The 16,319-nt window shown below is 35.8% G+C and overlaps 4 protein-coding genes across 4 annotated transcripts; 2 read left to right on the top strand and 2 right to left on the bottom strand.

The window, feature by feature from the left end:
* The first annotated feature begins 3,396 nt into the window (after nucleotides 1-3,396).
* On the top strand, nucleotides 3,397-4,658 carry LOC7478762 (probable xyloglucan endotransglucosylase/hydrolase protein 10). Its single transcript, XM_002313165.4, has 4 exons — nucleotides 3,397-3,614; nucleotides 3,694-3,794; nucleotides 3,889-4,082; nucleotides 4,165-4,658. Exons 1-4 carry the CDS (start codon nucleotides 3,428-3,430, stop codon nucleotides 4,565-4,567), a joined length of 885 nt encoding a protein of 294 aa, XP_002313201.1. The 5' UTR covers nucleotides 3,397-3,427; the 3' UTR covers nucleotides 4,568-4,658.
* Nucleotides 4,659-5,737: 1,079 nt separating this feature from the next.
* LOC112328633 (uncharacterized) lies at nucleotides 5,738-7,435 on the top strand. The gene is made up of 3 exons (XM_052455894.1): nucleotides 5,738-6,027; nucleotides 6,902-6,963; nucleotides 7,063-7,435. Exons 1-3 carry the CDS (start codon nucleotides 5,811-5,813, stop codon nucleotides 7,105-7,107), a joined length of 324 nt encoding a protein of 107 aa, XP_052311854.1. The 5' UTR covers nucleotides 5,738-5,810; the 3' UTR covers nucleotides 7,108-7,435.
* Nucleotides 7,436-7,540: 105 nt separating this feature from the next.
* Nucleotides 7,541-8,296, bottom strand: LOC7478763 (pathogenesis-related leaf protein 6). The gene has a single exon (XM_002313896.4). It carries the CDS (start codon nucleotides 8,265-8,267, stop codon nucleotides 7,785-7,787), a length of 483 nt encoding a protein of 160 aa, XP_002313932.2. The 5' UTR covers nucleotides 8,268-8,296; the 3' UTR covers nucleotides 7,541-7,784.
* A 3,947-nt stretch (nucleotides 8,297-12,243) lies between these two features.
* Nucleotides 12,244-13,066, bottom strand: LOC7469658 (cell wall / vacuolar inhibitor of fructosidase 1). The gene has a single exon (XM_002313897.3). The coding sequence runs from the start codon at nucleotides 12,990-12,992 to the stop codon at nucleotides 12,465-12,467; it is 528 nt and encodes a 175-aa protein (XP_002313933.1). The 5' UTR covers nucleotides 12,993-13,066; the 3' UTR covers nucleotides 12,244-12,464.
* Between the last annotated feature and the right edge of the window lie 3,253 nt (nucleotides 13,067-16,319).

Raw genomic sequence — 16,319 nt, 5'->3', positions numbered from 1 at the left:
ATTACGATGTTGATGCTGAGCAGTGAAAAAAGTACCTCGAAAACTAATCGGTTGAAGCCCGACAAATCCTTCACCGGAACTTCTGAGAGGCCGCTCCACGAGATAGGCCGGTTGAGTTTGATAAAGACCACAAGATTCTGATCTTGTGGAAGTGAAGAAAGGGTTAGAAAGCAATGGACAAAGCAGTTCTGGCGGGACAGTGAGAGATAGTGTTGGATGATCAATGCTTCATAACCATGACCATTGCTTGGATTGTATTTGACAAGATCCACAAGATTCTTCAGATTGGATTTGATTATGACTTGTTTTTTATGGCCTCATGAGCAGCTGGTGTTTTACATGTGCTCTGTAGACTGTCCACAATCCTCCTTACCCTACCTTTTAGGTTTAGAATTTTTAAGATTAATCGGTTTTGTTTGATACATGCATGTTTGTGCTTGTACAAGCCTTTTCCTATGTTGCTTGTTTCATGTACATTGCTTCTATTGAATTGGACTCATCTGGTAATTTTCTTTTTCTGGATTTTACTTGTTTTTCTCTTCGTTTCCTTTCGTGTTATTACTGGCGTCCATCCACGGTCTTTGATTGGTGGGATATAGGAAATCTCGACTTGCTATAAAGCAGGGGAGTTTCTTAAAAGAGGTCAACTATGTGAAAACAATTCAAGTAACAAAAAAAGGTGGATGTTGGGTGGTACTCACATTAGGGTTCAGGCCTGATCTTGGTCAGGAGAAATAAGCCGCTTTTAGTCCCAGCAGATTAATAGAAATGATTTTTCTCCTCTTGATAATTTAAGCCACTTCGTTGATGCACAGTCCTGCCTCGTTCTGGCACTTCACATCCCTGACGTATCTGGGAATCTTTTATTCTGCCTGTAGCCAAAATCATACCAAGCAGACCAGTGATGATCAGCGAACAAGCAAGAAATTGAATGCCAGGGTATTTTTTATTCTTTTCTGGATTTGATTTTCTTGTTTTGTTACGGTTGCATTATGTTAGTATATATGATACTAATTTCAAATTTGAGAATTCTTCTCAGGAAGAAGTTTAAATAACAGAACAAAATTTGTAAAGATTGGGCATTCGTTGTAGCTCATAGCCTAAATAAGAACAGACCAAATGTCCAAAACTTTCGGTGCTGAGATGACTTCACTTCCGGAATTCCTCTTATCATCATATAATAAGAATGGGTGTTCATAGAAAGTATTCAGTTTTAGTATAAAGCTTCAGGGCATCAACAACAAAACACATAGCATCGGTATCTGGATTCAATTTCTCATAAAGCCATCACAAACTACGAAGGTGTAGAGCTTGGTCAATGCGCTTAAAATGGTTACACGAGTGAAAATCTTTCCCTGCAATATAAAGAACTCATAATTTCGCAAGAAATATTTCCCTGCTAGTTGCCATTATATTTACCAGAGAGACTTAAAAGTACAGTTCTAGATCTTGTCCCATTCTAACACAGCCATTTAATATCCGAAGGAAAAACTCGGTTTACAACTACAAGGCAAAGAGAAAATACCTGATGATGACCTATCCCAGGTATTCTTGGAAAGATAGAAACTCAGAATCTAGCTTATTTCAACGATGGGAACAATTTGCTTGGCTAATATGGATAAAAAAATCAAGATTTTCCTGCTAGTCGTGTGCCTTGAAAATTTTGTTATAGTAGCAGCGGGTCAGATCCAATTTGGAAAACTACTTTCCTTTCCTAAGCAGGTCATTGGGAATCATGGAAAAGAATGCGTTAAAATTAATGGTGAAATATAGAACATGACCAGTCATGTTTCCTTATCCCTAATTTGGAGGAGAGATTTATATTGCAGCATTCTTGGACTTTTGCATCAGTCTTTTATGATGCACATTGGCTAAAGCAAACAACTTTTGTTACTGTTAGGTACTCTCTCTACCCCTGTACTTGTAGGGTACTAATTTTCCAGTAAATAAAATTTAATCAGTGCGCATGGAATGATTTGAAGTTGGTTTAAAGCCACAGTCAGCTGATTGATAAAGCATCCCGTTTATTATTACAAAATGTTCTCTTTGCATGAAGATCAGAAGTAGCCAGCCCAGAATTTTAACTGCTGAATTCAATGTCGACGGTGTAAAGACAATGATGACATGCATGAATGTTCTTTACTTTACTTTAGTTAGGCTTTGTGTTGAAGATACTCCATGACATTATCTTAACAGATTGTAATAATCACAATGATTATACTGTGTATTAGAAACTAGAAAGAGACGCAACTTATTTATTCTGCCTGTAGCACGGTTAATTTGCCAACTATACAAGACTACTGTTATTAAACATTATTTATCTGAGTAAACTACACGATGCCTTTTTCGGTGCAAAACGTCATTTTTCTACAAAAAAATCGTTAAAATTATGTAAAAAAAGGTTCAGTTATGCAATGTTTAAAGGGATGCCTGAATTGAAAGCATGAAATCAACTCGATAGTTACATATATAGCCCTAAGGTTGGAGAGAGAGAATAAAAAAGAGTCCTTCAACGAGTTAGAAGGGAAGGTTTAAACACCAAGCTATCCTAAAATAATAGCCCTAAAGAAAAGAAACCAGCTCCAGTCTAGCTAGTTTTTCACTTTCCGAAGCATTCCGCTAACCTACCCGAAAAAGGCTCTTAATTGAGAAAGCCTGAGGTATGCCCAAAGCTAGGTATCCTTTATCATGAAAAAACTCCGAGTCTATCACCATCTCTGCGCTTCCACACCTGTTACCTGATTTGTGGAAAGTAAGCATACATTATACATAACATAATTATTTGGTTATAACATTGTCGAGACACCTCTTTGAGACACCTCTTTTACTCAAATGCTGGAGCTCCTAATGGACGGACCATTCTTTTTTTTTTAGTTTAACGTGGGTGTTCGGGCCAGCTTGCGCGCACCTCGACTAATCCCACGGGCCCTGAAGTTAATGACCATGTAAGCCTCCAGTGGCCATCATATGAGCAACCATAAGGCTCGAACCTGAGACCACAGAGGGAGCAAACCTCTTGATCCCAAACTCTTATCACTGGACCACCACCTAGATGGTTGGACGGACCATTCTTGATATATACTGTCATGAGGCATTCATGAAGTCATATGTAAGGACCGACAAGGTAGTTCATTGGACCTGAAAATGAATGATTACCCATGTAATAAACTGGAAATCTTAAGTCATTTGTTGAGCTTTAATCGATCTGTTTATAACATTCTAATACATATCTAACTAACTCTGCAAGTTATATCCAATAAGATGCTAACAATATAAAATTCCTTTGCTTCTCTCTAAAGATATTCTTTCTTAAACAACAACCTTATTGCTTCCTATTCATTTCCTTCTCATGCAATACCTATATATAGCATATCAAGCATTTCCCAGTTTCACTACATTTCCTCTCCTTGTCATCTTCGCCAAAACAATGTCTACTACTTTCAAATTCGTAGTCTTCATTGGACTTCTCATCACAAATACTTTTCAAGTATCATTTTCCTCTGTTATTTCAACCGGAGATTTCAACAAGGACTTCTCTGTAGCATGGTCTCCGAGCCATGTATACACCACTGCTAATGGCAGGACAAGAAGCTTGAAACTAGACCAAGAATCTGGTATGAGTTACAAAATCTACAAAAACTAACTTGAAAAATGTCTTGGTGCTCATTTATCTTATTACTACTATTCTTTTAGGATCTGGTTTTGCTTCGAACCAGATGTTCTTATTCGGGCAGATTGATATGCAAATAAAATTAGTACCAGGTCATTCAGCAGGCACAGTCGTGGCATTTTATGTAAGTAAATTGAATCAAGTATATATATATATAATTTTCTTTTTATATGTCCAGTTGCATATCTCAAATGTATTGGCAAATGACAATATTGCAGCTATCATCGGATCAACCTAAACGTGACGAAATAGATTTTGAATTCCTTGGAAATGTGAGTGGCCAACCATATATTCTTCAAACAAATGTTTATGCTGATGGGAATGATGATCGTGAAGAGAGGATTTATCTCTGGTTTGATCCAACAAAAAACTTCCATACTTATTCGGTCTTGTGGAACCTTCACCAAATTGTGTAAGCCAATTTTAACTAATTGTTAGCAAGTCTAAGAAAGACAACTTCAGGGACTATATCCATGGTGTTTCTCGTCTTTCAGGTTCATGGTGGATTGGATTCCTATCAGACTTTACAGAAACCATGCAGACAAAGGTGTAGCATATCCTAGGTGGCAGCCAATGAGCATCAAAGCCAGCCTATGGAACGGCGACAGCTGGGCAACACGAGGCGGGAAAGACAAAATTGATTGGTCAAAGGGTCCCTTCATAGCTTCCTTCAGGAATTATAAGATCGATGCTTGTCCTTGGAATGGAAATCCAAGGTTTTGTAGGGCAGAAAGCTCTACTAATTGGTGGAACAAGGAAAGATATAGCACTTTAACATCTACACAAAGAAGGTGGTTCAAGTGGGTCAGGTTGCACCACATGATCTACGACTACTGTCAAGATAACAAGAGATTCCAAAATAACCTCCCAAAAGAATGTTCTCTTCCTAAATACTGATAGAAATCGAGTTATTTATTTGTCTTTCTTCTTATGATTTGCTTATCATTAAATGTTATTGCCTAAATAACAACTTGGAAGGTTTCGAATTCTTGGTGAAAGTATCTCCACCTCACAAGAAACGCAACCTTATGACCTTACTAAAGGATCGAATTGGATGCAACCTTAATTCAGACCAAGCATGAATTGCTTGGGAAATGTTGCTTTTACCAAAGAATTTAAAGGCTTGAAACGTGTATCAAAATCCACCCGTGAAGGCCCCACATTTTGAGTTAATCTTGCAGACAAGGAAATAATCTGCGGAGAAGATGAAGTGCTGATGCTGCTACAAGTCAATCGAACCAAAACTTATCTGAATCCTTCGACCCTTCTAAAATGTTCGAAAAACTCAAGGCTCTAACTTTGATGACTGAACAATGTGGTATTAAAGTGACTTAGCAACAGAAAAAACTATCTTCATTAATGGTTATGAGTAGCACAAGACAACTTGATAGCTTTAACCTAACAAAATGTCATTACAATGATACAGTAACCTTCATCTGCCCTCTTTGATTGTTTTCTAATCGATTAAAAATTGATAAAACACGAGCATTACAGTGACTACATATTCCAAACCCAATGCAAAGGTCCTGATATATTAAAGAAATATTAGTTTGGTGTAATTTGCTTTCGTTTTCAAATCTTCAATAAATATGTGGAAATCAATTATAATAATTTAATCCCACGTCAGCCATACATGAAAGCATTTGCATCCTATAGATTCTAATTTAGCCTAAACTAGTTTTGTACGAATCAGTTTACACGACAATGTTTATTAATATATTGGTTTTCATTATATTCATATCTTACTTATTATATTTATAATCCGAATAATATACTTTATTACTGAACATAAAGTTCAGGTTTGGATTGGATTTTATATCCGATATAACAATATCTATACTTTATTTATTTTTATTATTAAAAAAAGCTAACTTCTGGTTTGGATCATATATTAAAGCCCTGTTTGTTTAAGGCCCTTATAATTTCAACCAGTGAATTGGGAAAGAGAAGAAGCCTTGATATAAGAGAATCGTGTGGGCCTTGGTTTTCAATTTTGTAAGGCCATGGACTTTTATGGGCAGTTACTATTTTTAATCTTTGTGTAAAAAGAAGCCCTCTTGGCAGAGACTTGAGAGAGGAGCCTCTCTACTTTCACTGAACTCTGCCTCCTGCAACGGAGTTAACTGAGAAAGAGAGGGGGATGGGCAGTTCAAGCAAAGAACTTTTGCATTTGGTACACAAGAGTTCCTCCACTACCTCATCCAATGCTGTTCTCTATCTCAGATTTCGTGTTTTTCTCCCCATGTGTACAGTTTTTCTATTTTTCTTGCCGAAACTACACTTCTTTATTGTATGTAAAAGAGAATCGCAAGAGTCACACCATCAAACCGAGAAGCCCCCAACTGATGGAAACTACGGTATACTCTATTTATGTTCTCAATTTAACTTCTTTTGGACACTGTTTCTGTAGAAAGAAGTGTTTTACTTATGAATGATCATTAATGATACGTGGAATTCTGGTTTGCAATGAATAACGGGAAAGTTATAGGCAATGGGATCATATTTTGCGTATGATAAGTTATTGGATGTTTTTATTTTCTCATGTGATTGACTGATTGCTTGCTTGTTTTATATGTCATCATGGTGATCTCCTTGATTTCTCTGTTTGTAAAGAGACATTTTTTTTAAGGATACTACTTTATCTAGTCTTTACTGAATTTAGTGATCAGGAGAAAGATTGCCATTGTTTTGTAAGTGACACAGATAGAATACCTAATTTTCCATTTAAGCAGGGGGTTTGGCAGTGGACTATGATGGTGTTATCTTCCGAACACGACTCTTCCCGCCAGTGTTTTTGTCCGACTTGTCCAGAATCTGAAACAATTGACGATCATGTGAGCCGGGTTATTGAACTTTCATAATATTGATTTCTAATGTTATGGGCTTATAGCCTTACAGGGTCACTGTGTTACAATTATTTGTGTGAGATATAATGTACTGGCTGAATCACAGCTTAAAATTCTGAGAGGCTGCGACTTCATTTTTAGCTTGTGAACCTCTGGCCCTATGTTCTGGTCATGCCATCTCCAAATTAGTCCCTTCACTGATATGAGTTCTGATAAAAACTCAAGCGTTGGTTATCAGACTGAAGGATCTCCGGGGATCCATTTTGTTTGGGGAGATAAGCATTGCTGAAATAACATATATGTGATGCAAAAGAATCGTTCTAGGTAGTGCAAATGTTAGAACAATTGGAAGGGGTAAGTTGTGTTTTCTTTTTTGTTCAAATAGGACATTCACAGAACTATGATATTGAAGTGCTCGCTGGAAATGATTCATCAGTCATTGAAATGGTAATCAAAAGTCTTTCTCTGCCCATCAATCTTTAGATTATTGCAGCCTTGTTTTTGTGAAAGGTTTATAAGGTAGTGTTGGATGCATTTTCATTACAGGATTTGATGCTGGTGTGTAGCTGTGAAGGTGTAGCTGCTGCTTAATCTGCAATAGCTGGTGGGATATCGAGGAAAGTAAAGTGGTAGCAGGGATGGTGTTAGGAACTCTTGCTTTTGAGAAACACAAAACTTCATAGTCTGCGAAATGATATGGTTCAGGTGCATTAGGTGGAAATGATAGGTCAAAAAGAGCTGCTGAAAATGGTCGAGATGCCTTGAAACTTATTTTGGCAGAGAAAAGCCTGGCTTCAGTATGGAGGTGAGTTTACTGTGATATTAGAATGTTCTTTAAGGTTATAGTATCATCTAAAGGGTTTTCTTGTTTAGTACTGTTTAAACTGTTATTTTTATATTTAATTCTGATTGTCAAGCATGCTTAATTTTCCTTCTTTTCTCTGATTAATGGCATTTCATTTGTTTTTGTCTACTCCATCCTAATCTCTTACAGAATAAAGAAAACAAGTTTATACAACACCACTGGTTATAATTCATGTTTATTCAATTAAAACAGCACTAGTACCTTGGAAGGAAACAAAATATACAGCGAGAATGTGGTGTAGCAATTGAAAGATGTAGTCGTGACTAGAGTGAGATCAGTGTTCACTCATCAAAGACATTATTATTTCCTATTACTAATTCATACCGTTCAAGTATTTGATTTGTTTTTTTCTTTGTGGCTACATTCTCTTAATAGTAGCATTTTGAGGCAACTCGAGGATTCCTTAGTAAGGGCGTTCCCCAATATAGTTGCCCGGGGGATCATAGTTACAAGAAACAAACCACCAGCCATTGGTGCATTTGACCCTGGCACACCCTACACGAACTGAATTGCGCCAAACGACTTGAGTGTAGTGCAAGCATTGCCCTCCAACACAAGAATTGGATGCATAGTCATAGTAAGGCTTCTCTGCCACCCACAAGTTCACTGCTGCAGTACCTGTGAAAGAGCCACTTCCCTTGGCTAGGTTCTCACCATAAGGGCCGTTAGAATGCACAAGGTTGCAATCGCTGATCCTGGAATTGGCATAGTTTAGAGCATAGGCTGCTACCGTGTTGTCCCATATAATATTTGCTACAGTCACCTGTGAACGAGCTGCATTGTGAGCGTTGAGGTAGTCTTGTTGTGAGTTTTGGGCGTGGGAAGGATGCGCAAGGGCTAAGCTCACGAGATAGACAAGAAGAGGTAAGATCTTACTCATAGCCATATTATATTCTTGCTATACTGCTGAAGTAAGCTAATTGAATGTTTGGTGAGCATTAAGGCATGTTGATGGGGGAATTTATAGGAACAACGTGGAATTTTTTAGCTACAAACTTGCATCATTTTAACCGTTTTAAGCAACCTAAAGTAACAAAAACACCCCCTTTGGACATAAAGCTTGCGTGGTCACCAAGAGGTGATCCTTAGATAAAACTAGTAACTTCTGCATTGATCAAAGAGACTACCATGTTCTTACTTTTTTCAGAATGAAGCAAACGAAATAAAATAGTAAGAACAAGGAAGCAGTTTAACCAAATCGGCCATGCTTTCTTTTCCTTCTACTGGGAGGGTGTTTGAAATAACTTTGATCTGTTATATACATCTAAGAGAGGTTTTTTGTTTATGTCTTTGATAAGATTGCGGAGATATTTGCTCCCAATTTCCACGAGGCAAAGAAACGATGAAAAGTAACTAGTAGGAGTATCCGGAGAAGTGTCCAAAGAATCACAAGAGTTGATACTTAGAATAAGGCTCAACTGAATGAACTGTTGTTATGTGAATGTATCTGCTGAAAAACTTGGACTGCCATGGCATGACCTTTGCGTCATTCGTAGGTTAACCCTTCCTCCCCCTAATATTATGGCAAGAGATGATTTTAATTGCTCAAACTTAGTTAAAACTATTTACCAGTTACTTGTAGATACATCGTGATATCTGAAGGCCATCAGCAAAACTCAAACTCATGATGAACAGGGCGAGTAAGTATCGTATTATCTTCGGCATCTCTCGATCTGCTTGTCTGATCGGCTCTGTCATAATTGGGCATGTAAACTGTATAAGAGCCTAAGAGGAGGATAATCTGTAGAGAAATTCCGATGAACTATTTCCCTTTACTCGTATAAAAGTAGAATCTATCACAATAACTATATGAACTATATCGATATTATCTAATAATCTTTCTACATATATTATTTACTTGCAAAACTCATTAGAGCCTGGCATCACTGTTTAATAATGAAAACCATTCTTTGGATTTTTTTCATGTTCTGTAATGGGGCGGAATCATCAAGTCAATCCTTAACAGTATAACACACGGATACTTGCAGCCAATTACTTCAAGGCTTAATTATTACTTGATACATATTTTTAATGAATTACTGTCTTCCATTATAATGATTGATCCAACCACACGATTCGTTTTTTCTTTTCTGTCAATTGAGACAGAATTACTATAGATTGACTTTTCCTTTGAGTTGGGGTCAACAATAATAAAATAATGGTCATGGAGTAACTAGGGGCAGCGGCAGCGGCAGCCTACGTGATGTAAAGGATTCAATATTATAAGGGGAAAGGAAATCAAGAGATGAATGATTTTTCATTAAATTTTATTTAAAAAAAACTGTTTTTGTATAGTTTAAAAATAATTTTTTTTAAAAAAAACCTTAACTATACAAATATGCCCGAAGACAGACGGTAAAAAAAAGAAAAAAAAAATCCTTCAATAAAGATAGAATACACAGGGCACTAATTGTACATAATTATATGTCTTCCCGGAATTTAAAATATCGAGGAATATTTTTTAAGAAGAGAGAGAAAAAATGTCCCTAGGTAATGACCTGCTCTGTCACATCATATTCAATTACAGGTGCATCATTTTGATTTGTTAAGAAAAATTAAAAGATGGTTTAACATGATTTGTTTTGCTGACCCTCAATCTTCAAACCCAAATGGGTTTGTTCTACCAGAAGCTTGCCTGAAAGTGATGCGGACGCTGCTAAGATACTTGCAGCGAGGTCTTAGATTCAAAGAACACGACGCCACTTCCTTATTCGATAATCTACGGCAAGTTCTATAGAATTTAACTAGCTTCTTTCTAACGCATTTCTTGTGGAGTATTCCTCTTATATTTTTAGAATTTTAGCATAGCATGATTTCTAAATAGTTCTATGAACCATAGTTATTAAATCCGGTCCGGGGTTGACCCGGCCAAGGGGCCGAGTCCCGGGTTTTATGGGTCAACCTGGATCAACTCGGGTCAACCCGGATTAACTCGGAAAAATTAAAAAAAATTAAAGTTTTAATATTTCATACGAAAAAATCCATGTAAATATAGATTATACATATTATGAAGTTTAAAAGAATATTTTAAAAATTTTTTTATCCCACATTAAAAAGATATTATGTTAAGCTTTTAAGTTAAAGTATTTAAACTAATTTTTTTTTTTATCTCACATTGAACAAACATAACTTTTTCCTTGAAAACATAAAGTATATATACTAATGGGTTTCAAATCCCACATTGAAAAAACATAAATTTTTTCATGGGAACATAGAGTATATATATGAAAGGGTTTCAAATCCCACATTGAAAAGATACTATATTATCCTTTTAAATTGAAGTATTTAAACCAAAAGGTTTTTTATCCCACATTGAAAAAACATGATTTTTTTCTTGTGAACATAGAGTATATATACTAATAGGTTTCAAATCACACATTTGAAAAAAAAAAAAAACTGGATCTCGTCCGGGTTCGCCCGGGTTTGGCCGGGCTGTTGCCACAACCAGTCTTTTATTAAACCCGAATCGGTCCAGCCACCGGGTCGACCGGGTCCCGGGCCAGGCCGGGTTTAATAACAGTGCTATGAACACATCAAGTTGTTTATTTTGAATCAATATTGCTCTTATGAAACCAATAGTTAATTCTTGATGGCAACTATATATTATAAAATCAAATAAACGAAGCAATTCTTATAAACTTGGTACATGTATACCAAGACATTCCTTAGATTAAACAACACCACCATTTTTATACTTTGTCTTCTTTGATTTGTTCACTCCCTCGTTTACTTCCATATATGTCCCTTGCAGTTCTGTTAATTTGCACTTGCAAGTTGGGATTTTCTTAAACGTTACAGATATGAACAAGTATAATTAATCTCTCTTGAACATGCCCATCGTCACCATATTGCTAGATCATCTGTGAAAATATTATTTGAATTGCTTCTCGGCGCCGTAAAATAAGAAATTTCTAACCATTTCCCCAGATTTTTCTCGCGGTTTTGACAAAGTAGATATATATTCATCACGAATTTGTTTTCATATTGCAAGAGTATTTTTGCCAGTGAAAAAATAAATTGTATTATCGGCACAACTGTTCGCTCCTCGTAGTTTTTTTTTTATCATCGTTTGACAAATTGATAATATGACCGAAACAGGACAGTGCCCGGCCACCTGAGAGTAACTCAGGCATTATATCAAAAAGGAAAAATAATGCTATAAATGTCAACATTTTTAACTATAAGGTATGATAATTTGTGATAAATACTATATTACCAGCCATAAAGATTATCGTCAAATGCTGAACGTCATTTTATAGGAAACATCAGACTGAATAAGAATAAAAAATACTATAATAAGCTAGATTCTCTCTATTTTCTCATGGGAAAAATTGCCAACAAAAGCATTGGTCCAACAAGAAAAAGGATTTATATATAGAATTTAAGTTTATTTTTATAACAAAAAATTAAAAAATCTCGACCAGCTTGCATATAGTCACAACTATGTTTGCAAGTTCTTACTATTTTCCAGATAAAAAAAAACTATCATCCACAAAAAAAAATTGTAGCTGAATTCTAGGTCGGTGGATTCTAGCTCGTGGACTTAATGTTTTGGGTTTCCATAACCTTGGACTCTAGAGATTAGTCTTTATGGGCCAACTCTGGGAAATGGGTTTATGTACTGTCTTTGATATTGGGCCTTTATGCTTCCTTATAAATTGAAATGGGCTTTTTCATGAACGGAAAACAGAAATTTTGAGCGACCAAAAATCCCCAGAAGAACGCTCCTCCATGTCCAATCCAAGAACAATCTCATCTTCTAGACGAAGGCATAACTCAGAATTTCACTCCCCACAGAATTGAACATGGTAGCTATTTTGATTTTATTCGCGTTTTTCAAAGCATAACAGGAGCCCCGGAAAAACAAGAAAACGAAAACTCTTCTTCCATTACTTCCAAAATAAGAATTTATCAGGTGCATAAAAGACCAAGATATCAAGGAAAGAACTAAACCAAACCTAATAGAAATTAATTAAGCAACACCCAAAATTAGTTATGTCCTTATTAATGATCAGTTGCAAGTCTCAAAATTTATTTCGAATCCCCTAGTTGGCTAAACAAAAATTAAAATGATATCAATCGCTTATACGATTGTCTGAACAATGGATGCAGCCACGATGGAGACGTCATGTACAACCCTATTCATGTCAGCCAGGGGCGATTTGCATCTCCTGAATTCTTTTTCACATAACCTGGCCTCAAAAGCAGCATCCACTGTGCCTGCTTCTGCAAATTTGTAGTTACCCAAACGCAAGGCTTGTAGAGATTCTGGAATATCCTCCTTTATTATGGCATCGTAGCGACTGGCACAAGATTGCAAGGCTCGTTTCATATTTGTGTCCTGTCTATGTTGAAGCAGCTTGTTAATACGATGTAGTGTGTGGGTTGCCCTAGCGTTAATGGTGTGAACCATTATCTTGGCGAGGCCTTCAACATCTGTATTGAAGCTGCGAGGACTTGATATTAAAGATCTTACACAAAGATCGTAATAGGGTGTCTGTTTGCAGGTTTTCTCGATCAAATTGTTGCCAAGAATGCTTGGAAGGGAGGCATTAACAGGAAAGATGAAGTAGATGATGAACACTAAAAATATTACAAGAGTACTCTTCATTTTTTGTAGTAAAATAAAAATGGATATTGTTGCTTGTGTAAAGGTACCACCACCAGCTTTTTATATCGAGAAAAGCTGCCCTCACTCCATAGGAACGAAATGTTAGCTAAGACCAATTCATAATGCTTATTCAACACTTGCCAGCAGCCTAGCCTCCAGAAAAGGATCGCGATGCCTTACTTCATACCAAATTTGTATTTGTTCAAATAATATATATAGTAGGAGGTCGTCAGTGCTTGTGATGCTATTTATTTTTTTTATAAAAAAAATGCTTATAGGATTTTTGTTTGAATATGTACAGATCATATTCTGTATAAGTATATCTCCACAATATATTTACGAGATGACGGTAAACTTCACACTAGCTACTTGTTTATTTTATTTTATTTAAAAAAGATTAAAAACATCTGTCCATATACTCTTGTATATTGAGGGTATTATCCCATATGCCATTTTTAGAATTTTTCTCTCTCACCCGCCCATATATATATTTATATATTTTTTCCCATATGTACTTTTATTATTTTTTGGATGAAAATGCCCACAATTTAATCATAAAAATATTAATTTTAAAAATATAAAAAAACTGAAAAATATATTCAAAAAAATAATAAAATGAAGAAATGTTTTAAAAAATACTAAAGGAATTTAGAAAACAAATGAAACTAACTTGTAAAATCTAAAAAAGAAAACCCGATGTCGGTCGGTCAAGCCTTGTCATGCAAATATGTCAATGCCAATAAAACAAGTTTTGCAAAACATTGATTTTTTTATTTTTTTTATTAGTTTTCTTTGTGTTTATTAATATTTTATGGGTTATTTCAATTTTTTGGGATGTTTTAATATTTTATGTTTCAAGATTTTATTTATTTTTTTACTTTCATGGTTTTTCAAATTTTACTAATTTTAATTCCATCCCAAAGGTCCAACACCCACCTGTGCTCGAGCGTTGTTGTGAGCATTGAGGAAGTCTTGTTTAGAGTAGTTTTGAGCTTGAGCTAGCTAAAGGGATTATTACAGCCAAGACAACGACAGACAAGCAATCGCTAATGAATTATTTTCGATTTCCCAACACATGAATTGGAGTTGTCATTATACTCTGGCTTCTCATCAACCCATAATTTCACCGCAGCACTGCTCCCCGCAAGGTTTTCACCAAAAGATCCACCTGCAGAATGCACAAGTTAATTTCCAATCACCCCTAAGCCGATTAACATATATAGTTTCTTGCATAAGCTGCCACCTTATTGTCCCATATCATATTTCCAACTCCTACCTGTGCACGAGAATTACTGTGAGCATCGAGGTAGTCTTGTGGAGAGTTTTGAGCAGGGGATTATTACAGCTAAGGCAACGAGAACAGCAATTGCTAATGAATTCTTGACAATTTTCATGTAGCTTTGTTTTCTCAATAGATATTGTGATGAATCATGATTTTATCAGTATATCTTTATAAAAAAACACGAGATTAAAAAAAACTTACAAGTATAAATTTTCTATAACACAAACATGCTCCAGTGAAGACATTTTAGGTCTAGCGCTAGCTAGGCCCAGTCACGATTGGACTTGGTAGTGTGTGAAGTCTCGGGCACAGTAGATTTAGCACTAACCAGACTCAACCGTGATTGGGTCTGGCAGTATGCCAACTGCCAAGCCCCGAGCGCGTTGAGTATGGCCAGTGCCAGACCTAGCCACGATTGGGCTTGGCAATGTACCAGGTCTTGGGCGCGATAGGTTTGGTGCTAGCCTAGGCATGTTGAGTCTGACGCTAGCTAAACCCAAGAGATGATTGAGTCTAATATCATCAATTCTATATATTTTTATATAAAATTATAAATAAATTATTTCTCAGCAAATAGGCTTAATTAAATAAGTCTATACTCTACCAAGCCCATTAGATGTATTAAAGTATTTCATGGTCAACCATATCACCATCTTTTAGCTAGATTAAATAAATGGAATACAACTCACAATACAACTTAAAATATCATAAAGGTGAAATTACACTTCAGTCCTTCTTCTACACAAAATAACAAAACTCATGGGTTATAAATATACTATGAGACCTTCAAAACAAAGATTCATAATTTTAATTCTTTACCGCATATATATTTCCAAAACATCTCTTTTTAGAGTATTATTATATTTTCTCTCTCTAAAAAGATACTTATTTAAGTATCGGATAGTCCACAACTCCATCAAAGAGAATCTCTTACAGGTACTAACCACAAGCCACCTTGACCTGTCAAATACCAAGTATAAGCTATCAACCATCTTGACTAGGAAAAATGAAAGATATTGATAGGACCGATTGATCAACCATTTATCCAATCCGAGCATCTTATTTCTAGATTACTTGAATTTTTTGAGATACCATCATATATGAAAAATTTTCTTATTGATGACAAAAGTTAGACATGCTGATATTATATATAGGGTCGGGGAAACTTGTTTTAGACCATCACGACAAAATGTCCTCAAATTTTAGTCGGCATGAACACTACAAGGGACTAACTAAAGAAGTAATTGCGGTCATCATCAGCTAATTCATTTCAAGATAATATCTCACGAGGGCAGTGATTAGTCGATGAAATCAGCTAATTGGACTATCATGTTCATTTTCTAGAAGTGCCCTTTTTTCTTCATAAAAAGGTGGGATTGTTTCTTATTAAAAAAAATATCATATGTTTTTTTAGGCTACATAATATTTACCAATGTCAGAGTTAAAAATATACACAGTTAAATATTCACTGATACTAGAGTCTGGAATCTTACAAGCAAACCATCATAATATAAAACAACAAACTCTTAACAATTTAAGACAAAGTCAGCAATGCAGTCTGCCTCAGACAGGACACTTAAAGGGTGATAATATCTTCTCTTTCATGTAACCAGTCTCATACCAATCTCTATTAATCAATTAGTGTTCGTAGTGACTATAATATTAGATGGTGACTCCTTAAATAAGACATTTTCCCATCAAAGTTGTCACACCCGGACATCGCGGCGGCCCTAAAATTTTTTAATCTTGATTGAAAAAAGAACAGATATCCGGCATCTTATTCTTTTGATGGGGAAATGTCTTATTGAAGGAGTCGCCACCTAGTATTATAGTCACTAGGAACCCTAACTGGTCAATATAGATTTCATGGTTCGAGACTGGTTGTAGCTAAAGAAGGTATTAGCACTCCTAGCGCACCCTACCTGAGGTCAGCTACATTGCTGGTTTTGTCTTAAATTGCTAAAAGTTTGTTAGTTTGTGCTATGATGCCTTACTTGTAATATTTCTGACTCAAGTGCCAGTGAATATTCAACTACGGATACTTC

The sequence above is a fragment of the Populus trichocarpa genome, chromosome 9, assembly GCF_000002775.5.
Source record: "Populus trichocarpa isolate Nisqually-1 chromosome 9, P.trichocarpa_v4.1, whole genome shotgun sequence".
In the NCBI taxonomy this organism is placed as follows: Eukaryota; Viridiplantae; Streptophyta; class Magnoliopsida; order Malpighiales; family Salicaceae; genus Populus; species Populus trichocarpa.
This window is presented reverse-complemented; position numbering and strand designations above follow the sequence as displayed.